Here is a 22,085-nt window from a genome sequence, read left to right on the forward strand (position 1 = left end):
GTGAAATGTGCTGCCAAGGGTCCCAGAGGGTTAAGGAGGAGAAACTGGGGGATGAAGGCTCTGAGAACCTGCAGTGAGGTGGAGATGAGCCCTGGTGTCCCAACACCACTCCTTCCCTTCAACCCCTGCTCCGTGTGGCTCCTGCCCCTCCCTGCAGAACAAAGGGAACCTGGAGGAAATTTGGGATGGCTCCCAGCTGGATCACTGCCCACCCTCACACACCACAAGGAACTTTTGGGCACTGGAAGAGCTTTGGAAGCATCCAAGCTTTGCTGGCTGTGGTTGGTGGCTCTGGGATCCAGAGGCAGCCACCCATCCTCTCCCTTTCCCTGGGGGAGGTGTGAGAGCTGAATCAGCCCGGGATGGCTCACTGCAAACACGACACCACCACTGCAATGGAGTGGATTTACTGCCTCTGAATCGTGGGGCTTTTAAGAATTTTGTGCCTGTTTTATGAGTGTTTATTATTTTAAGAAGCGTGATTTTCTATTTTTGCTGGGAATGGAGACGGGCTGTGAGCTCCTGCTGACGCAGACGGGGTCAGGATCAGCGTGGGGCCAGCACAAAGCTGTGTTCCAGGGATGAGCAGCTCCTTCCCGTGCCAGAACACGACAACTTTGCTCAGGTATCTCTCGAAGGCAAATAAAAAGTGTGACCAAGGTGAGCTGAGTCAGCTGGAGTCAGCTCCTTATGGCCCAGAACATCAATTAAGTGGCACCAGCAGGGGGTTGTGGAGGTGACAAGCCTTTGATGTCACCTCACCCTGGCACATCCAGGACAGGACACGTCCAAATCGTTTTTTGTCTGGCTTTTTTGTGAGCAGCTCTCTGAAGCCCCCGTGGGTGCAGGTGTCTGAGTCTCATCCCTGTGATGCACGAGGCTGCTGCCAGAGCCCCTCTGAAAACCCCTGGCCTGCAGCTCCTCCCTGTTGCTTTGGCTTTTTCCAGCCTGTTTATTTCCTCCTCTGCCAACAGATTCACTCCATGACACCATTAAGCCTCAGGATGAGATCAATTAGGAGCCAGACACAGAGAGAACCTGACTTTAAACATTTTATTAAGGCTTAAATGTCTATCAGCCAGCCAGGAGCTGGGCTGCTCACACGACATAAACCGAGGGTGGGATGGGATGGCTTTTCTACAAGAGTCTGGATGAGCAGGGTGAGATCACTGCCAGCTCCTCACACCTGAGCCACGGCCTCTCCTGCTGATTCCAGGGTGAGACACTCCCAGCAGGGAGGGAGAGCGAGGTGGGGAAGGGGAGGAAGCCAGAGGGGGGCTTTGTTTGTCACTCACAAGGGCTTTACCTGCTCCACAGCCGGGTGGCTGCTGGTCAAACGTGGCTGAACCCACAGGGGGGAAGCTGAGCTGGTCCAAAAGGCACCTGTGCTAAACCTCTGAGCCCCGGGGCAGTGCTTGGACACCAGTCCTGGATAAATACATATTCCTTGATAAAGAAGCTATGGCTTTTGTCATCCTCGGGCTCTAACCCCCCACCCCCATTTACTCCGTAACCACAAGACCGAGTCCTCTGCACTCTGCGGCTCCCGGGCGGCTCCGTGTGGACACGGGGCACAGCAGCAGCTCCTTCTCGTCCTGCCGGCAGCCCCGGGGCTCAGAAGTGAACTCTCCTGACGTCCTGGCTGGCCGCAGCCCTCTTGCAGCTGCCGCAGTGGATGGGGGACGCCGGAGCCTTCTGGCGCTCGGCCAGGCAGGGCCGGCACAGCAGGTGCCCGCAGGGGAGCTGGTACACGGGCTCCGCCTTGAAGTAGCAGGAGAAGGATTTGCCACAGGAAGCACATCCCTGGCTCTGGCTGCTCCTGCCGTGCTCTGCAAATCCAGAATGAGAGAATCAGCAGGTTGGAAAAAGCTTCGGGGATTACTGAGTGAAGCGACAGCACAGTGTCCAGGCTTTCCTGGTGATTCCCTGGGCAGCCCCTCCCAAAGTCTGATCCCTGCAGCCTGAACCTCCCCTGGCACAGCTGGAGAGTTTGGAACAAAGGGACAGGAGAAGGGGATTAGGCAGGGAGTGTGAGAAGTCCAGGCTGGGCCAGCCTTGGTGTGCCACAGCTGTGACTCAGGACTGTGCCAGTCTCCTGTCATCACCACAAGGAAAGGGAATGGTCCAGCTTCCAGGGCAGGCTGTGCTCAGAAAGGGATGGATCACATCAGCACTGGCACAATCAGGCTTTTAATTGAGGACAGATGACTGTAAAAAAGGGCTTTTCACTTTTACTGAGACTAAATCAGCCTCCCTTCCGCTGCCATTCCCAGGTGGAACAGCTGAGGGGTCACTTTGCATTCCTGTCACACACCACCCATCCAGGGCTGCTCAGCTCTCCAACAGCAGCAATTTCAGAGGGGACTGGAAAAAGATGAAGAGCTGAAATGTCACTGTGAAACAGCAGAAGCTGTGTGGCGAGGGGGAGAGAGGGAAAAACAGACACAGACAGATGGACAGACAGACACAGCCTTTCCCAGGGTCCCTCTGAAGCCACTTCTGAGCCTTGGGCAGGCAGAGCCTCACCCAGGGAAGAGAACCAGGACATGTGGAGGGACATGAGAAGGCTCAGTGCTTCCCTGCACCCCAAAGGAATCATTCTGGGAATGCATGCCCAGCTGGAGGAGTGGCTGGGCAGCAGGTGGGTGGGTGGCTGGGCAGCCTGGATTATGTACACTCAATCCTGATGGGATTTTGGGCACACACACAGCTGGCTGGCCTGAGATGCTGCTGCTGTCACCTGCTCCTGCTGAGGGCTGGATGTCACACGGTGTTTCAAAGAATCATGGAATGGTTTGGGTTGGAAGGGACCATAAAGCCTCCATCCCATTCCACCCCCTGCCATGGCAGGGACACCTCCCACTGTCCCAGGCTGCTCCAAGTCATGCCCAACCTGGCCTTGGACACTTCCAGGGATCCAGGGGCAGCCACAGCTTCTCTGGGCACCCTGTGCCAGGGCCCAGCACCCTCACAGGGAAGAATTTCTTCCCAATATCCAATCTCACCCTACTCTTTTAGTTTACATACATTCCCCCTTGTCCAGTCTGTATAAAAAGTGACTCTCCCTCTTTTTTTCCAAGGCCCTTCCAAGCACTGGAAGTATTTGCTGGGTTTACATCTCACAGCAGACTCATTCTCCACCCACGTGGCAGCTCCCCTTGCTCCACACAGCTCACAGGCACCACTGAACCTCTCAGCCCAAACTGCAGAGCTCTGAGAACAGTCTGAGCTGAGCTGGAGCAGGCTGAGCACTGTGTGCATCCCAGATCATCCAGGGGCAGCACAGACAGCCAGGAACATGGGAAAATCACAGCACCGGTGCCACAGCCTGCTCTGACCCTGGGCATGGACAACACCCCACACCTTGTGGGGGTCAGCAAGGGCTCACCTGCCTCAGTGGGACAATAAACCAGCAAAACTGCTGAGACAGAGGCAAGGATTGTGAAGTAAAGCTCGCTGGGAGGCAATGTAATATTTTTATACGGAATAAATAAAAGTCTGGAGTCTGAACAATGCTCCCTGTCAACCCAGCCCCAGCTCCCAGAGGTGCTCCAGAGGTGCCTGTTGCTCACCAAGGACTGTGCCCAGGCTCCAGGAACTGCTGCAGCCCCCCTCTCCTGGAGCCTGCTGCTGGCTCTTCATCAGCTTGGCCGTGAAGGAGGGCATGGAGCTGAGAGCTGAGGTCAGGGCAGTGTCCAGGCTCTCCGACAGCTTCTGCTCATGGGACACCAGCTCTGCAAAGGGAACAGAGAGAGACCTGGTGTGCAAAGGGAACAGAGAGAGCAGGTGTGCAAAGGGAACAGAGAGACCTGGTGTGCAAAGGGAACAGAGAGACCTGGTGTGCAAAGGGAAAAACAGAGAGACCTCGTGTGCAAAGGGAAAAACAGAGAGACCTGGTGTGCAAAGGGAACAGAGAGAGCAGGAGTGCAAAGGGAACAGAGAGAAACCAGGTGTGTAAAGGGAACACAGAGAAACCAGGTGTGCAAAGGGAACAGAGAGAGACCTGGTGTGCAAAGGGGACACAGAGAGACCTGGTGTGCAAAGGGAAACAAGGACCAAATCTGCAAAGGGAGCACAGAGAAACCAGGTGTGCAAAGGGAAAACACCAGGTCTGCAAAGACAAGAAAAAGATGGAGAAGCAGATGCTGGGGAAAAGAATCTGTGATGCAAACACTGCCTTGGCTCTGAACCTTGGAGGATTTTAGGAGCCCTGCCACTTGTTTTGTTGAGTCTTTTCCCCACCAAGGGGCTGGGATGTGGGGTGGAGTGCCTCATCTCCTCTGGGTCCCAGAGGTGGAATGCCCTATGCATCACCACCATTCATACCACATGGCATGGTCCCAGTGCCAACTTACACAGGACCAGAATAATTAATTAAATTTATGTTGGAAAAGTCCTCCAAGATCATGGAGTCCAGCACTGCCAAGGCCATCACTAAATCATGTCCCCAAGTGCCAAACCCACATGGCTTTGAAATACCTTCAGGATGGGCAGCCTGTGCCAGGGCTGGAGAACCCTTTGCATGAAGGAATTTTCCCTAATAATTCCCTAAACCTCTCCTGGCACACCCTGAGGGATTTCCTCTTGTTCCCTGGGAACAGAGCCTGACCCCCACCTGGCTGCACCCTCCTTCCATGGAGTTGTAGAAGCCTTCAGGACTGAAAAAGGGCCAAACTCCAAATAACCCAGGAAGTTGTTTTTTCCCTGAAATCCCAGCTGGCTCCCGAGGATCCCAGCCCAGTGCTCCCAGCCTTGCTCCATGCAGCTCACAGAGAACATTTAAACCATTAATAAAATCTGTGGGACTTGTTTTTCCCTCTCTGTCCCAGTTCTGAGCCACAGGGCCAGGGCTGGACCCTCCCTGCAGGGCTGCCCTGTGCAGCACCGACGGCGCTAATTAAGACGAAGCATTAAGAGAATGTTGTCTGCATCACTAATTCTGTTAAATCCAGCTCCCAGAGGAAGAGCTCACAATTGGTGCTGCACATTTCCTCCACCAATCAAGGCTGATGATCCAGTGAAGCACGAGCTCCATGGGCTGAGCACTCTGCTTTTATTTATGTATGGACACGGCTGCCCCGGGAGCTCCAGGACCCACAGGGCAGCTCCTGCTCCTGTGGGGCTGGGGCACATCCTGGTGGGAGCTGTCACACACCTCCACAGCCAAAAGAACCAAAGATTCCTCCTAAAGCAGGGAATGAGCTCTAGGCTGAGGGATCAGAGCAGAAATGTGCAGTCTGGCTTCTCCCTACTCCTCCTGGTACCACCCGACATCAATTATTTTCAACTGAAGAATTTATTCAAAATCAAGCAGCCACCTAAGCTCTGTCCTCAAAATGTTTTTGGGCAGATTGAGAGAAGGGTGAAGGCAGTGACAGGTCCCAGCAGCTCTGGGTCACCTTTTGACATGTCACAGACCACACTGGGTTAGAGCACACCAGCAGACTGGGCTTACCTGCCCAGAGAGCCAACCACGAAACACCCCCACAACTGGATTTACCCTTTGTCCCCAGGTGCCACATCCTCGTGGCTCTGAAATCCCTCCAGGGATGGGAACCCCACCACTGCTCAGGGAAGCTGTGCCAGGGCTGGACACCCTCTCTGTGAAAGAATTGCTCCCAATATCCAACCTAACCCTCCCCTGGTGCAAGCTTTGTTCCCTCCTGTCCCTGATCCCCACCGGGCTCCTCCCTCCTGTCAGGGAGTTGTTGACAACAACAAGGTCCCACCTGAGCCTCCTTGTCTCCAGATTTGCAGGACATTTTGCATTCCCAGCATCACTGAGAAAGGGGTGGATGAAGGGAAAGCAGCACCCTTTCCCTTCCCCTGCAGCCACAAGTCACATTTCTTGTCTCATTTAGCCTCTACCAGGTTTTCTGCTTTAACCACGCACAAATTCTGTGCAAGGGTCTCCCAGGCTGAGCTGTCTCTCCTGCTGCAATTCCCTTGCTGTGGTTTGTTCTGTGTCCCATCCCTGCTCTCCTTCCCACCTCCCTCCTCATGATGAGCCAGGACTCCCCATCACCACTGCAGCACCAGACATTTCTTTTCCTGTTTTTGCAGGAATAAATCCCCCTGGATAAAGAAACTTCAAACCTGGATGGTGAGGAAAATATTGTCTCCACGTGGAAGGAAAAGAAAAGAAATCCAAACTAAAAGGGGAACAGGGTGACCTGAACAAACAAAGGGTGTGAAACACTGAACAAGGAACATGGCAGGTGGATGAAATGACCCAGCTCCACCAGCCAAACACAGCCTGGAAGCTTTCTAGAGGTGTGATGGGAACTTGCACTGGACTTCTCCTGGTTTGAAACCCCAGCCTGGGGCTGTCCCAACACTCAAGGAACACAGGTGACCTGGGGAGCCACAATACCTGTGGAACAGTCCATCTGGATCAAGTGGGAGTCACTGTCAGTTTTCATTTTTTTAGCACTGTTCTCTGAGGTAGCAGTGACAAGTAAGTTTGTAGCAGAAAAATAGGGCGGCTGCAGGGAGCCCTGATCCATGCAGTCCATTTTCCTCTTCAGAGAAGACATGGTGATGGAGGAGGGCACCAGGCTCTCCGAGGCGTGAGCCCTGCCCAGCAGGTTGGTGCCAGGGATGCTGTGCTGCAGCAGGAAGTGGTCTATTCTGGCCTTGAGGGTGGGGTGAGGTAGGGGCTGTGAGTGCTGGCTGAAGGCCACGCCCGTGAAGGGATCGCTGGGAACCCGGCCCCAGGACGCCTCGCTCCGGTTGCACTTCTCCAGGGTGCTCTGGTCAATCACCTTCCCAGAGGGCAGCAGCATGGGCAAAGTCATGATCTCCAGAGTGATGGGGTCCAGGAATTCTTCAGGGATGTCTTGGACCACGTCCACCAGCTTGTGCAGGGTCTGCTGCTCGCTGGCACTGAAGGGGACGCAGTCGCTCTCCATCGGCGTCCAGAGCTCCGGCTTGAGGCTGCCGCTGTCCTGGGCCAGGAACTGGGAGGCCACCTGGAAGACACCCTCGATCACCTCCTGTGGGCAGGACTTGGCAGGTTGTCCCCACACCTCCAGCCTCTTGATGCTGGGCAGGCCCCCCCCGGCCACGTGGGTGATGCAGATTTTCAGGTGGGACACGTTGCTGAGCGAGGCCGGCCCTTTGTTCCAGAGATCCTGGGACACTGAGCCGGGATAGGAGAAGACATTTTCCATCTGATGGAAGGGAGGCCTCGGCTTGAAGCCTCTGTGGCCAAAAGTCACTTTGCTCTGATTTTTTAAGACAGCTTTGCCCACCAGAGTGAAGGTGTCCTTGTCCGACACGGGCTGCCCGGCCAGAGCTGATCCCTGCCCCTCAGGGCTCTGCCAAGAGGTTTTGTTGCATGAGGTAGAGGTGTAAACTTCCAGCCCGGAGAAGGTCTGGTAGCCCCCGGAGGAGATGTCGATGTTGATCCTGCAGATCTCCACGTTGAAGGGGAAGGAGATGGTGACGTGCACCGGGGGTTTGATGAAGTACTCGCTGCGGAAGCCGCGGTTCCTCCTGGCCAGGTCCTCGGAGATCAGGTTCTCCACCTCGTAGCCATCGGCTGAGATCTGCGTGCCAGATCAAAACTGGGGTCAGGTTGGAGCAAGGAAACACAAGGAAGGCAATTTCACAAGCACCTCCAGAGAGTCTCAGGATGACATCAACCAGGAGCCAAGGCTGAGGTTTACGTGCCAAGCGGCAGATCCCTGCTGTAAGGCAGAGCACTCCCACCCTCCTCCATCCCCTCTTCCTGCACCCTCTGGCACCATGGGCAGAGCTGACTGGACTGCTGGAAGAGTGGAAAATTAGGGATAACTTGTGGTTTTGGCTGGGTCAGTGAGATACGTCAAGGAGGAGAGGGTGGCTGGGAGCAGAGGATGAGCGTGGGGAAGATGGGAGTCTCCTCTTTCAGTCTCCCTTTTCAGGTGGGAGTCCCCTGATTTTCTTTGTGTCTACTATCCACGTGGAAATGCACTTGGAATCACAGTTACAGTGTCCCAGAGGAACTCTGGAAGTTAGTCAGCCTCTGGGAGCCACCCCACCTATCCCTGAGGGAGATCCATCAATCCAGGCTGGGTCTGGTTTGGAACATCCAATCCCACACTTGCTCTGCTCCTGGGCAGCCTGGCTCAATCCATTCCCTTTCCTGGAAGCCCCAGGCCCTCAGAAATCTGCAGCACTTGCTGAATGGACAAATAAAAACTAGGAAAATCTATTTATTCCACCTGTTTAATATGGTCTTGATCACGACAATCACACCAAACCTCTGTGGCATGGCTGGGTCTCTCCACAAAAAATTCCAGCACCGCTGCTTTTGCAACACAGTATTCACAAAGCCAAGGCTGTCCTGGATTTTGGAGTGAGTTGGAGTGGAAACTTACAACTAAAAACCAGATTTGAATGAAAACTGAGTTTCTTAAAGAGATTCTGATGTGCTCAGTGAAACCAGAAATACTTGGAAAGTAACTTCACCGAGTTATCATTTCACAGTTTCACATTAATTAATTTCACATTATCAAGAGCTGTGAATTCCAATGGGCAGAGGGAAAGCTGGAATACTGCAGGGAAAAAGGGAGCTCAAGTCAAAGAAGCACATCATGCTGTCTGGTTGTAAGATCCTGCAAAATTTGGGCTTTTCCCTCCAGTATTTAGCGTGTGCCACATCAGAGCAGTGATGCCGATTATCCCAGAGGAGCAGTGAACCAGCTCTCCCCCAGGATAATTCCACATAATCCCTCCATCCCTCCCACTCCCCAAAACCCCCTCCTCACTATTTTACCTTGTTGCAGTGAATTCTTGGCTTGAACTGTGGGAGACAGACGTTTATTACCATCTTGGCAGCTGGAGACAGGTCACTTGCTGAGCATCAGAGTCAGCTTGGAAAAAAAAAATTAAAAATAAAGGAAGTGAATATCCACAAGCAGTGAAAGGATCTCGTGTTTTGGGTGAGTTACAGGCTTGGGATTTCCTAAAATGCAGCTCAGATCTGAGTCCAGGAGGTGAAGCCAATATAAACTCAAATGAATGTGGTGGAGAAATGAGATTGAGGGGGAAAAAATCACATTAATATTAATTAGTGAACCTGTGGAGAAAAAGCAAAAAGAAAATGGCTATTTTAACTAAAACCACCTATGAACAGACCAGCAATTAGATCTGAAGGTTTATCAAAGGTGCAGGAGTTCTGCAGGTGTAAAAAAGCACCAGCACAGCACAGGAGGCTGTCACAGTGAGTCAAGATTAACCACAAATCTTAATAATTGGTGTTAAATAACTCCAAGGGAGCAGAGGGCACGGAATAACTCTGAGGGAGATGTCTGGGATCTGAACACCAAATTCTCCTGCCAGCATTCATTAAAGAAACTCAACTGAACACACCTTCTTTCCCATTGAAAAAAAACCCAAAAGTGACTGGAATTGGCTGTCTCAGATCTCTTTTAAGAATGAAATTATCTGGGAGGTGAGAGCTTTAACCTCATGTTAACCCCAGCTTTAAAATGTCACTGCCCTGGGCAACCTTGCAAATCAGGGACTCGCTGCCTCCTTCAAGAACAAGCAGCTCTTTAATGATTTTCCACTGATTTGTTGGTTCAGCCCAAATGAAATTGGCCTTCTGGGGGCACCTTGGAAAGGCAGAGCTAATGAGCTCCCTGTGCTGCATCTGCAAGGAGAAAGGTGGAATTCAAGGCACAAATCCCAGGGATAAAACCCAACCCAACACAAATTCACACCTGCAGAGAGCAGAGCTTGGTCACAACGCCTTGAAAATGAAGCAGGTGTGAAGAGGAACAGGCAGGTGAGCAGCACTTCCATCCCAAAATTTGTCTGGCAGCCATCAGGAGCAATTCCTGCTGCTCAAGGAGCAGGACAAGGACACACCAACCCTCCTCCAACACTACTTTCCTGTCTTTCTGGGTCTGAGAGGTTTCCAGAACTGGGCTGCCAGTGGGGAACTGTTTCAACTGGTCTGACTTTTGGAACTCACATCTTGCAGGAGACTGACAGTTCACCTACAGGTTGCACCTCAAAACTGCTCTTTTTGCCTCATTTTGAACCAAAAGTGGTAAATTCACTTGGCCCTCAGCACTGGTGTTATGACAAGTGGCAAACCACCTCTCCTTGCTCCCTTCCTTGGGAAAACTCAGGATTCTCCCCCTGTTCTCTCTCTCCTGGGCTGAAGACTTCTCCTCCAACATGAGAAGCTCTGTATGGTATTTTGAGTCACTGAGTTGCTTTTACCCATGGCTGGGGTTTTTTTTTCCCCTCTCTCTTCAGTGTGTGCCTTCCCTAAGGTGAACAAAGATCTTTGGACTGAGGCAGTGGAACAGAGACCTGAAAAAAATCCTCAGTGGTTCTGGACAAGGAGTTTTAAACCAGACTGTCTGGAGTTTGTCACCACAACTCTTCCTGGTGTCCTGTGTGGGACTATGGAGCTGCTGCGTTGTGGACACCAAATAAAGTCCTTGGAGCATGAAATTAATGTCCTGAGGTCAGAGCACCCCAAGCCTCAGCCCCACTCAGTATCCACTGAGGAGAAAGCCAGGCTGTATCCTCAGCTCCAGCCCCATGGGGATGGAAACATGAGGAAATAGCTGTGTGTGTGTTCCTGGCACCCAGCTCTGCCTCACGACTAAACATCCTCTGTTCCTGCTCTCACAGAGGCACCAAATCCAACCACTCTCATTTAGGGCGGAGAAAGAAGCAACCACAGTGAAAAATGAACCATCAGGAGGTTTTATTTGTGCTGGAAGCATTTGAGGATCCAGGTACAAAAGGAGAGCTTGGGAAGTACAGATGTCACCAGAGCAGAAATGGCCACACAGAGCAACAACTGAAGCAACACCCAGAGACCATTTCACCCAGTACCCAGGCACGGAGATGCACTGGGGACCCTCTGGGCAAGCCCCTGCCCCACTAGGCAGCCTTGGTGAGCAGTGCTGGGCAGAACACTTTGTAGTGGAGGTAGCTGAGCTTCTCGGAGCGCGTGCGCTTGAGCAGAGGGAACCATTCCCAGAAGGGAATCTCCACCACCGTGTAGCCCAGCAGCCGCAGCTGCCGCCGCTTCAGGCAGTGCAGCCCCAGCAGCCGCCTGGAGCCGTAGCAGAAGTGGTTCCTGTTGGACACCTGCAGTGCCAGCCTCACCTCCCCAGGCTGCCAGAGCCCTGGTTTAGGCTCAGCTTGTGATGTGGCACCTGCACAAAGGGCTCCACCCAAGCACGGCGTGCCTGTCGTGTCCCCTCTCTCCTGTCCGGGAATCCTGGCGTCATTTCCCGCTTCTGTGGGACTCTGGTTGTGAGCTCTCCCCTGCAGGAGCTGGGACATTAAATCATCTGTCAGACTAACTCCCATGTCTCTCAGCTTCTTGGCTGCCACAGGATCCTTGAAGTTGAAAGGGATGGGACGTCCGTCCGCGGCCAAACGCACCTCCAGGTCGCTGGACCTGGTGTGGGGCAGGATCATGTGGTTCTTCACGTACTCAGGGCCTCCCAGCATGCTCTCCAGGAGGGATGTGGCTTCCACAATTTCAGGCCTGACGTAGATTTCCCTCTCTGCAAAGCTCGAGACCATCTCAGTGAACTCCTGACAAAGCTGAGGGGTGAGGTTGCTGCCTTGGTAGGTCGGGCACTCGATTTCAACGCTCTTGCCGAGGGTGAACAGGTCCTTGTTGAGCTCGTATTTGCTACCTCTGGTTTTCTGGACAAACTCCTCCCTCAAAGCAAAGTCTACCAGCTCCTCTGGGAAGCGTTTGACAAAAGCCAGGCCGAGCAGAGCAGTAAGGAGATGCTCTGGAAACTTGCTAAACTCATGGAGTTTTGCGTGCAATTGCTTTATCAGGCTGGAGTAAAACTCCTCCTCGTTGGGAGGTTCATAGTCCAGGCACCCGAACGACCACAGGAATTTGGCAGCATCCTTGCTCCGGCAGTAGGACACCTTGGAAGGCAACGAGGTGGCTACAGCAGCCAAAACATCCTCGTCAAAGAAGTGCAGGGCTGAATAGGTGAGAGTGATGTGCATGACGCCCTGGATGTTTGTTGCAGGAATCCGAGCAGGAATCACCCTCCCGAGCTCCCTCATGAGGGGCAGGTGGTCCATGCGGGTGTAGCGGAGCATCTTGAGCACGTTCACCAAGGCGTAGGTGCTCATGTCCTCCATCTGCAGGGACACCCTGTCTGCAATCCTCCTCATGACGTGCTCAGAAATCCCACTGAGGGACTTGAAGAGCCCCAGGCAGATGGCACCCAGCTCCTCCAAGGTGAAGGCGTCCAAGTGCTTCAGGATCGTGCTCTCCACCTTCTGCGCCAAGTCCGCGGGCGACCTCCGGCCTTCCCCGATGATGTAAAGGAGCTGCACAAACTGGGGCAAGGTGAGCTCCTTCCAGTGCAGGTTGGCATAGCTGAACAGGATGCCCAGGTAGGAGGGCACGCTGCGGTCCAGGTAGCGCCAGCAATCCGCCACCAGCAGCAGCTGCTCCAGGCCCATGTCCCACGCCCGCCGGCAGAACTCGGCCTCGCACGCGTCGAGCAGGGGGTGGGAGGCCGGCACGGCCAAAGGGACACAAGCCTTTAAAATCTGGATGAGATCTGGGGTGCTGAACAGCCTGATGGCCGTGACAGCTCGGTGGCACAGGGCACTGAACCTGGCGTCGGACGCCAGCGCCGCGCGGCGCTCCGCCGGCAAACGGCTCAGCCTGAGGAAATAATCCGTGAGAACTCCTGGGCTGCCCTCACAGTCGGCCACACTCCGTAAAATCCTGTCCCCTTCCTCTGCAGGGAGGGTCTGTGCTGGCTCAGAGCTGTCACAGGTGAGAGCTCTGTACTCAGGCCTGCCCTTCTGGAACATGCGCGGGTCCTCCTTGGAGTCGTGCACTTCCCGTTTTTCCTTCTCTGCTTCCTCCTTGTACAGCGTGGCCAGGATGGTCTGCTCCAGGAGCATGCTGGCCTTGGGCTTGGGCAGGGCATTCCTGACGGGTGGCAAAGCTTGGGAAGAGGCAGTGGGGAATGTCTGTGGAGCCTGTGCAGTGCCAGGGCCGGTGAACGTGTCACCGAGGGCCTGGCTGCCGTCCCTGTCCCCGTGCTGCTGGGAGCCAGCCCTGCCTCTGGCATAGGCAGCCGGATTGTACAGCACCCTGTAGTCCTGTGGCTTCAGCAGCTGGATTGTAGCCCCTGATTCAGTCCCAGTCTTGGCTGCTCCCGGCTTTTCTCTCTTTTCCTTCTTGCTTTTGCTGCTCCCACGCTCGGCCTTGCGCTTGGCTGTGGTGGAAATCGCTGTCACCCTGCTCAGCCCGGGCAATCTTCGGCACATTAGCACCGTAGCCATGGGTCTCAACTTTAGTGGGGCTCAGAACTGCTTCCAGGTACTGAAAAAAGGGCAGACGGAGAGTCAGAGGCCTCCACCTCACAGGCAGCACCTTTTAATCAATCCTTTAGCTACCCCAAAGGGAGGTGGCACCGGTGCCTCCCCTGGCCAGGGCAGCTGGGTCCCTGCAAAGCCACTATGGAATGTCACCTCACGCAAAGGCAGCTCAGGATGAGCACCCAGGTGAGATGGGCTTGGAGTAGAAGGCAGCCAGGCATGACCTGCTACTCAGCAGACACAAGAAACCTGGCACAGACTAGGAGAGTTAAGAAAAAAAAATTAAAAATGCATTGTTTTTTCATTTTTAAGAGACCAGAGCTGCTTTTCTTTCATTCTGAACAATGAAAATGTGTTTTTGTAGAAGAGCTGCAGCTTCAAGAGGCTTTGTGTGTTCAGACAGAGCATTCTGCTGCTTTGGTCATCGTGGTCTGAATCACTGACCACCACCTGAGAAGTTGTCCAAACATCCAGGGTGCCACTCTGCCCTTTGCACCTGGAGACAGGATGTGGAGCAAAGTCTCCACAGAAGCAGTGCAGAGAGTGAAAGCTGGCCCAGACCTGCAGATGGAGGTGAGAGGAATGCAGAAATGTGGCCAGAGCAAAGTGGGAAAGAGCAGGGGAGAAGTAACACAAATCATTACGTGATGCTACATCCCAAGAACAGAGCTTTAAGCTTCAGATTTGAGAGCATTTCCAAGAGTTTTAGGGTAGAGGAGGCTAAAAAATGGCTGGTGCCTTCCTAACTCCTGCCTGAAGCAGCTACAGAGGAGGGTGAGGATGAGAAATCCGTGGGAGTCCAGCTGGGTGCTGCCAGCCTGCACTGGCTGCCAAAGCAGCCCTGTTTACCACCATTCAGATGCTGACAAAAAAAAAAAAATTAAAAATAAAGCACCAGGTGTCAGATTTTTCTCTCAAATCCTTATCCCACCCAAATATCCATCACACAGGTGTCATCCAATTCCTTAAAACCCCTTGGTACCACACAGAGCTGGGCAATCAGGAAAGGCAAAGCCTGGCAGAGATGCTGCCACTGCAAAACACTCTGTGCTCCCCACACAGAAATGGAGATGAATCCTCAGGGACAGCCCTGGGAGCTCTGCTTGTATCCACGGCTTCCTGATCAGGGATGGAGCAAGATGTGGGATCAGTGCAGGCAAACTCGGTTTTTCAGCAGGAAAATGGGCACTTTGGGGCACAAGAGGTGGGTTTGGGGTGTGTGAGCAGCACAGTGGGATGTGGGCTCGTGTGCTGCTCTGGCTGAGCATAAACTGGATTTTTTTTTTTTTGGTGTGTAAGGATCTCCACATCCCCCAGGATCCAGGGACACCTTCCACTACCCCAGGATGCTCCAAGCACTGCTCAACCTGGCCTTGGACACTTCCAGGGATGGGACATCCACTGCTTCTCTGGGCAGCTCGTTCCACTGAAGCAGATGAGGAGATCTTGCACCCTCTGCTCCATGGGCAGAGCTTGGAGGCAGCAAACACCAGCCACGAGGGAGGAGAAGCTGCTGGAGCAGAGACCACCCCAGCAGAGAGGAGAAAAAACCAACTGGGCTGGGGACCAAGAGGCTCTGGGGGGCTGGGGGGAAGGAAAGGGAAACTGAAATGTGGATTTGTGGGGAGAGCCATGCAAGGACAAGGGTACAAGACAAGCCAATGTGGTTTTAGGGTGATCTGTAAATGTTGTGAGCTGCTCAAAAACCCACTGGGCACCTTATCTGAATTTCCAAACAGCCTGAGGCAGATCAGGCTCTGTCCCACAGACCCCAGGCACATCATCACAGCAAGAGAAGTCAAATCCTGCCAGGCAGGAGAGACTCTGACCCTTCCTTTCTGTCTGAGGAGAAGGGAATGGACAAACCTCCTCAGAAGCTGGACAGGAAAACACAAACCAAGAGCTGGATCTCAAAGCTCTCCTGCTCAGCTCAAGGAATGTCTGATAAAATGATCATTCCTGGCTCTAGGGGCTGTGGTGTCCAGCCTGAAGTGGCCTCAGGTGACAGATGCTGGAGAAAGGGGACAAGGCTCAGACTGCACCTGCCTGGGGGAAGGAGGAATCCCCTCCAACATCTCCTCCTCCAGCACCTCACACAGCCTGGACCATTAGAGGGGCTGGATCAAGCTCCCAAAAATCATCTTGAGCAAGAGGAGGTTGATCCAGGCGAGCCTTTCCTTGTGTGACTCGACTTTTGAGCACCTTCATCCATTTTTCTGCTAACAAACCCCAGGTTACTGACACAAACCAAGCCCTCCCTGCTATGAAAGGTGCTTCTCCCCAGGAAATGCAGCCCTGCTGCTCCCAGAGCCCCTCCCAGCAGCAACAGCCCCAGTTCAAAGGCAGGGAATCAAAGGCCTGGGGAATGTGCTGCCAAGAATATCCTCCAGGGCCTGCCTGTGGAGCTGGGACACGTTTGGGAATCCAGGCACTGCAGAGGCTGCTCCTCTGCTCCAAATCCAGCCAAAAAGAGAAGATACACACAGCTGAGTGAGGCTGGGATGGGACAAGAGAGTTCCAAGCACCCTCAAGGGCAACAGGGCTGCTCCAAGTGATTTTTCCATGATTTGTCCCAGCCCTGGCCCAAATCTTTGTGATCTTTCCAGTTTCCAGCCCATATCTCCTCCAGCTCCACCCAGTTTTCCTTTCCTTTCCTTTCCTTTCCTTTCCTTTCCTTTCCTTTCCTTTCCTTTCCTTTCCTTTCCTTTCCTTTCCCTTTTTCCTTTCCTTTCCCTTTTTCCTTTCCCTTTTTCCTTTCCCTTTTTCCTTTCCTCTCCTCTTTCCTCTTTCCCCTTTCCCTTCCCCCCTATTTTTTTCACAGGTTGTTAAAATTTATCTTTTTTTGTGGGAGTGCAGTTGGTTTTGGATTTTTTTGTAGCTTTGACTTTAAAATTTCAATGGTTGGTCTGGAGTCTCCCCAGGTATTTTTTGTGAAAGGTTTTAGGATAAACTATGGTTTTTGGTTGTAGAGTACTTTTTTTTATATTGGGTTTTGTTTTGATTGGGTTAAGGGTTATTGCAGGAGTGATTTTTTTTTCTTTGATTTGGGTAAAGCTTTGTTGTTGTTTAGTGGTTTTTTTTTTATGGGTGATTACACAGAGAGGGTTTATAATTTATTGTATTTAGGAATTTGTATTCCTTCCTTTCCTTCCTCCCAGCTCTGGGCAGGTCTCTGCAGAATTTTCACTTCCAGCAGCCCCAAGGAGCCCAGGGAATTTTGGAGCAGGCTGGGAATGCTCTTTGAGGAGCTGCTCAGGCATGGAAACACCTCTGGTTAAGTGTCATCAGCAAACACCTGGAAAAGAACATTCCCAGAGGAATGCCAGCCAGCCCAGGGGCTCAGCCCGTGCAAGGGGGGCTTGCTGCATCCCAAAAATGCTGTCAGGGCTTCTGGAACATTCTGAGGGGTTTTTGGAAGCCTCTCACCCTGTGCCTCCAGCAAAGGGCAGAGGGAAGCTCCTTGGAACACGTGAGGAATGAACAGGGGATAAAATGCTGAATATTGAGGCTAAAACAGCTCTTTTTGGCCAACAGCCTGAGTGAACTCCTTGCTGGGCTGGAGAGGGGAGCAACACACAAGGGATTTTATTTCCCCAACAGGTTGTGGTGTCACGGCACAAAATTGTCACTTTTTGGGTCGTTTGTGCTTTTTCCTTCTCTTGTGAGCTCACAGAATGGTTTGGGTGGGGAGGGATTTAAAGATCATTTCATTCCACCCCCCTGCCATGGCAGGGACACCTCCCAGTGTCCCAGTGTCCCATCCAGCCTGGATTGGGCACTGCCAGGGATCCAGGGGCAGCCCCAGCAGCTCTGGGCACCCTGTGCCAGGGCTCAGCACCCTGAGGGAACAATTCCTCATTCCCAGTCTCCCATCCATCCCTGCCCTCTAGCAGTGGGAGCCATTCCCTGTGCCCTGTCCCTCCATCCCTTGTCCCCAGTCCCTCTGCAGCTCTCCTGGAGCCCCTTCAGGCCCTGCCAGGAATATTCCCCTCTCCAGGTGAGCATTCCCAGCTCTTCCAGAGCAGAGGAGCTCCAGCCTTGGAGCATTTCCGTGCAATTCAGCCAGCCGGGGCAGGGCTGGAAGCCGCAGCGCCATTACTCACCCCTAGAGCTGCAGCTATAGACACGTAACACACACATATACACAGACATACACACACATACCCGCATATGGGGCGATGCAGCACGAGGGCGGCCCCGCCGGCTGAGGGGGTGCCTGGGGCAGGGGGCAGAGGACGGCGAGAAGGGAAGAGGACGGGGAAAGCGGCTGAGGAAGGGAAGGCAGCGGGCAGGGGAAGGGGCCGGGACTCACCGGGGCCGCTCCGCCGCCTCCTCCTCCTCCTCCTGCCCCCTTCGCCTCCTCCCGCCGCTTCCACCGCTCCGCCGCCGCCGCCGCCTCCTCCTCCTCCTCCTCCTGCCCCCTTCGCCTCCTCCCGCCGCTTCCGGTCGCGCGGCGGTGACGCCACTTCCGGCCGCGCGCCCCGCTCCCCTCCCCTCCCGCGCGGCCGCGTGACGCGGAGTCACGTGGCGGGGGAGCCGAGTGACGTGGGCGCCGTCATGGCGGCCCCTGCGCTGCCCCTGAGGCGCCGCGGCCTCCCCGAACCCCCGAACCGCCTGTGGCTGCCCCTGGAGCCCGGCAGTGCCCAAAGCCAGGCTGCACACGGCTTGGAGCAGCCTGGGAACAGCGGGAGGTGTCGCTGCCCGTGGCAGGGAGTGGATTTTTGGCCTTTGAGGCCTCTTCCCACCCAGAGCGTGCCGTGGCTGTGTGAGGCTGCGGGTACGGGGTGCAGAAACCCGCCGGGCACCTGCGCACCCTGGGGTGTCCTTTGTGCGTCCCCAGTGTGAAACGTGCCTGTTTTCTTGTCGCAGATACTCAAATAAATGTTATATGTGTTATGTGAGAAAGTTGTGCTGTGTTCGTTTTCTTAAGTGGCGTGTTAAATACAGTTTTAGGTTAGAACATAAAATACAAACTATGCTATGTAAGATACTTTGTTTTAAAAAAGAAAGGGCTTGCAGCGAGATCGCAGCCACAGGACAGCTAAATCTTGCAGAGAAAGGGGATTTATTGCTCTTTTATCAGAAGAAACTTAACTTCTTCCCGCCCTGAAGGCAGATGCAGAGGATGGGAGGAGGATTCAGAGGAAGAAGTTGGCACTGACCAGCCAGAATCCTTTGTTTGAATGGAATTTATGCATCATGGGTGAGGTGTATGAATATGGAACAGGTTATTGCTTTTAAGGGTTCATCCTCTGTTAATGGCTGTCCTTTTTCGGGTTTATTTTGCCCAGAAAAGGCACCCGGACTCTCTGTAACTCTTTGTTTTTATTGACTCGTATCGCCCTAATCCCAATTATTCAAATTTTACTATTCTTATAACCATTTTATTAAACTTTTAAAAGCGAGTGATTGGCGTTTTTCGCAGCGGGGAGGCACCAGCCCCGAGCTGTGACAGGGGAGGGTGACAATTCCCTGCAGCTGTCCCTAGGGAATTGGTGTCCTGGTGCCTCCTGTGACAGATCACCAACGGATGGTTGATTCTCACAGGTAATGGGCAAATGTCATGTGTACAGCTTAACAAAAGTTGTACAGAGTTATGGCTGTATAAATAGTAAATTTATGTATTTACTATATACTTAGGGTATGTATAAATATATACTAAATAGACTATATATACTTATATAAATATGTAGTAAATATGTGTATTTACTTATAATTTGTATAATAAGTCATATAAATATGCAGTGTATAATATATATATTTATATATGAATATATATAATATATACAAAATATACAAAATATATAAATATATACTAACTATATATTTACTTATAATTTGTATAAGTTATATAAATATGCAGTGTATAATATATATATTTATATATGAATATATATAATATAATAAAAATATACAAAATATATAAATCTATACTAACTATATATTTACTTATAATTTATAAGCTATATAAATACATAGTATATAAAATATTATATATATTTATATATAAATATACATAATATATACAAAATATACAATATACACTATATATACTTATATAAATATATACTAAATATATATATTTACTTATAATTTATAAATTATATAAATATATAGTATATAATATATATATTTATATATAAATATAATATATACAGAATATACTATATATACTTATGTAAATATATATAAAAATTATATATGTGTATAAATATATATATTTATATATGTAAATATATATATTTTATATAAAATAAAAATATATATTGATAGTTTATATATATAGATATATAGCAAATAAATATAAATATATAATGTAGTTGTACCCCCTCACGTGGTTATCAAGGGACAGCCAGGGCTGGGACATCTGGAAGTGCTGGCCTGTCCCTATGGTGACATCTGACCTCCAGTCAGGATTTGGGGAATATCTCCACAGCGAAGAAGAGCTTGATGGACAGAGCTTTGGGAGGGGTTAAAGGGTTAAAAAGCAATAAAAACCTTCATTGTGTGGCTGAGCACGTGGCAGGGAAAATATTTCGCTATAACCTGTTCTCTTTGTTCACTCTTCTGTTGTATTTTTGATAAGGTTTAATAAACCTTCCTGAGCTGTGGCAAGTGAGTAGGAATTTCTCACTCTCTGGAGCCGTGCAGCTCCTGGCCCGCTGGGCAGGGCTGTGTCCACACGGATTTTGAGTTTTATTTCCAATAATCACGGCTCCAAAGTTCCCAGAAATCTTTCTCCTGTCCACTGCAGGCTTTCAGCACTGGCAAATTATTGAAATATTGCCTTGAGCCTTGCTTAGCACTTGTATCTCATCCTGATGTTTCTACCAGGTTTGCTTCCTGTCCACCTCTTCCTTCAGACCAGGCTTTTATTCCCTGGCGAGGGAGGAAATGCCATTTTCATTTTCAGGAGGAAATGTCATTTTCAGGAGGAAATATCATTTCCAGGAGGCCCCCAGGCTCTGGAGGGGAGCCACGCTGGCTGATGGCAGCTCAGGCTTAAACCTGAGGGAACTGACGGAATTCCTGCCTCACCTCTGTCACCAGAGGGCAGGAGACCTCTCTAATAACGCTGCCACCGGGAAAAGTGCTGGAATTGCTGGGTTTTAAAAGAAAAAGTAACGTTTTTCTCTTGCTTTTAGTGATGCTGACAGAGTTGGGTGGGATTGATTGGAGTAAAAACCTGCAGGAGGTTTTTGGACGTGGTGTTTTCTCCCTGCCTGAGGGAAGGTGACCTTGGCCTGGGGGCTGCATCCAAATCCTCACTCCCAACATCTGGGATCCAACAGGAATTTGATGCATTTTGAGTTTGTTCCACTCCTTCAGCCACGTGCTGGGGAAAACAGGGAACCCCCAGAGATGCTCCAAAGGGGGATGTGGTTTTTCCAGGTGAGGGAAGGGGAATTGCCTTCCCAGGATTGGAGCCTACTGGTTCACCCAGGGTGAAGCTTTCCCCGCCAGTTCCCCAGCCCAGCTGTGGATCCATCCCCAAAATCCCCCTGGTTCTGCTCCCTTCTCCCAGCTGTGGATCCATCCCAAAATCCCCTTAGTTCTCCTGCCTATCCCAGCTGTGGATCCATCCCAAAATCCCCCTGGTTCTTCCTCCTCCTCCTCCCAGCTATGGATCCATCCACAAAATCCCCCCAGTTCTCTCAGCTGTAGATCCATCCCAAAATCCCCCTGGTTCTCCCCAGTTCTCCCAGCTATGGATCCATCCCCAAAATCCCCCTGGTTCTTCCTCCTTCTCCCATCTCTGGATCCATCCCAAAATCTTCCTGGTTCTCCCGAGTTCTCCCAGCTGTGGATCCATCCCCAAAATCCTCCTGCATCCATCCCCAATTCTCCCAGCTGTGGATCCATCCCAAAATCCCCCTGGTTTTCTCCCAGCTGTGACACAAACAAACCACACAGTCCTGTTTTTAAAACGGGGCCTTTCTCCATTTTATTTTGCCCAATAAAAATCCTTCACAGTCAGGTGGAGAGAGGAGAGTTGGAGATACGTATACATATAGATCTGCATGTCTATTTATATATATACATACCTCTGTACAGATATATTTATATATTCACTGTAGAAAATGGCAAAGGCAGGAGCTCTTCACATCTGGATAACCCAATGGGAACAGACAACAGGCCAGCAGGGAATTGGGAAGTGTGGTGGAGTTTTAACAAGAACCTCTGAAACAGATACACCTTTGCTGTACAAAAATCCCAGAATGGTGAGTGTTACCTCTGTTTTTTTATTTTTTTTTTTAATTTTTTTTTTTTTTTTTTTTTTTTTTTTTTTTTATTTTTTTTTTTTTTTTTTTTTTTTTGTTCAACATTTTATCTTTAAACACACTTAACCAGAGGCAAAGTCAAGACAACAGTGTTTGGAAGTGACCAAGTGGACAGGAGAGACACCCGACTTTATGGAGTTCTTTTTTTTAAATATTTTTATTATTTTTTAAAGTATATATATATATTTATATATATATAATTTTAAATTTTTTTTAGACTTTTATAGAATTTTTTTATTTTTAATTTTTTTTAAAGAATTTTTTAAAGATTTTTTTAAGAAGTTTTTTTTTAGATTTTTTTAATTTTTTTTTTTTTAGATTTTTTTATTTTTTTTTTTTTTAGATTTTTTTTCAGATTCTTTTTTTTGGCTTTTTTAAGATTTTTTTTTTTTTTAGTGTTTTTTCTTTTGTTTTGTTTTTAGATTTTTTTTTTTTATATTTTTTAGATTTTTTTTTTGCAAAGTCTCGTTT

General features: G+C 50.8%; 2 protein-coding genes across 2 annotated transcripts; both read right to left on the bottom strand.

The window, feature by feature from the left end:
* Nucleotides 1-1,044: 1,044 nt before the first annotated feature.
* UBOX5 (U-box domain containing 5) lies at nt 1,045-17,619 on the bottom strand. The gene is made up of 5 exons (XM_041402687.1): nt 17,497-17,619; nt 8,762-8,858; nt 6,374-7,550; nt 3,573-3,734; nt 1,045-1,829 (listed from the first exon to the last, which is right to left on the bottom strand). Exons 2-5 carry the CDS (start codon nt 8,813-8,815, stop codon nt 1,615-1,617), a joined length of 1,608 nt encoding a protein of 535 aa, XP_041258621.1. The 5' UTR covers nt 8,816-8,858; nt 17,497-17,619; the 3' UTR covers nt 1,045-1,614.
* Nucleotides 10,679-17,635, bottom strand: FASTKD5 (FAST kinase domains 5). Its single transcript, XM_041402685.1, has 2 exons — nt 17,497-17,635; nt 10,679-13,336 (listed from the first exon to the last, which is right to left on the bottom strand). The coding sequence occupies exon 2, from the start codon at nt 13,294-13,296 to the stop codon at nt 10,894-10,896; it is 2,403 nt and encodes an 800-aa protein (XP_041258619.1). The 5' UTR covers nt 13,297-13,336; nt 17,497-17,635; the 3' UTR covers nt 10,679-10,893.
* Between the last annotated feature and the right edge of the window lie 4,450 nt (nt 17,636-22,085).

This window comes from Onychostruthus taczanowskii, unplaced genomic scaffold (assembly GCF_017590055.1).
Source record: "Onychostruthus taczanowskii isolate IOZ18803 unplaced genomic scaffold, ASM1759005v1 scaffold2, whole genome shotgun sequence".
Lineage (NCBI taxonomy): Eukaryota > Metazoa > Chordata > Aves > Passeriformes > Passeridae > Onychostruthus > Onychostruthus taczanowskii.

What these genes read in the sequence shown, in the direction of transcription:
- FASTKD5 (XM_041402685.1), bottom strand. Translation starts at nt 13,296, where the DNA reads ATGGCTACGGTGCTAATGTGCCGAAGATTGCCCGGGCTGAGCAGGGTG.
- UBOX5 (XM_041402687.1), bottom strand. Translation starts at nt 8,815, where the DNA reads ATGGTAATAAACGTCTGTCTCCCACAGTTCAAGCCAAGAATTCACTGC. An exon ending in CCAGATGGACTGTTCCACAG is followed by an intron (nt 3,735 to 6,373) that starts GTATTGTGGCTC and finishes TTCCCTTTGCAG; the next exon opens with AGCTGGTGTCCCATGAGCAG. An exon ending in GAGCCTGGGCACAGTCCTTG is followed by an intron (nt 1,830 to 3,572) that starts GTGAGCAACAGG and finishes CTGGATTTGCAG; the next exon opens with AGCACGGCAGGAGCAGCCAG.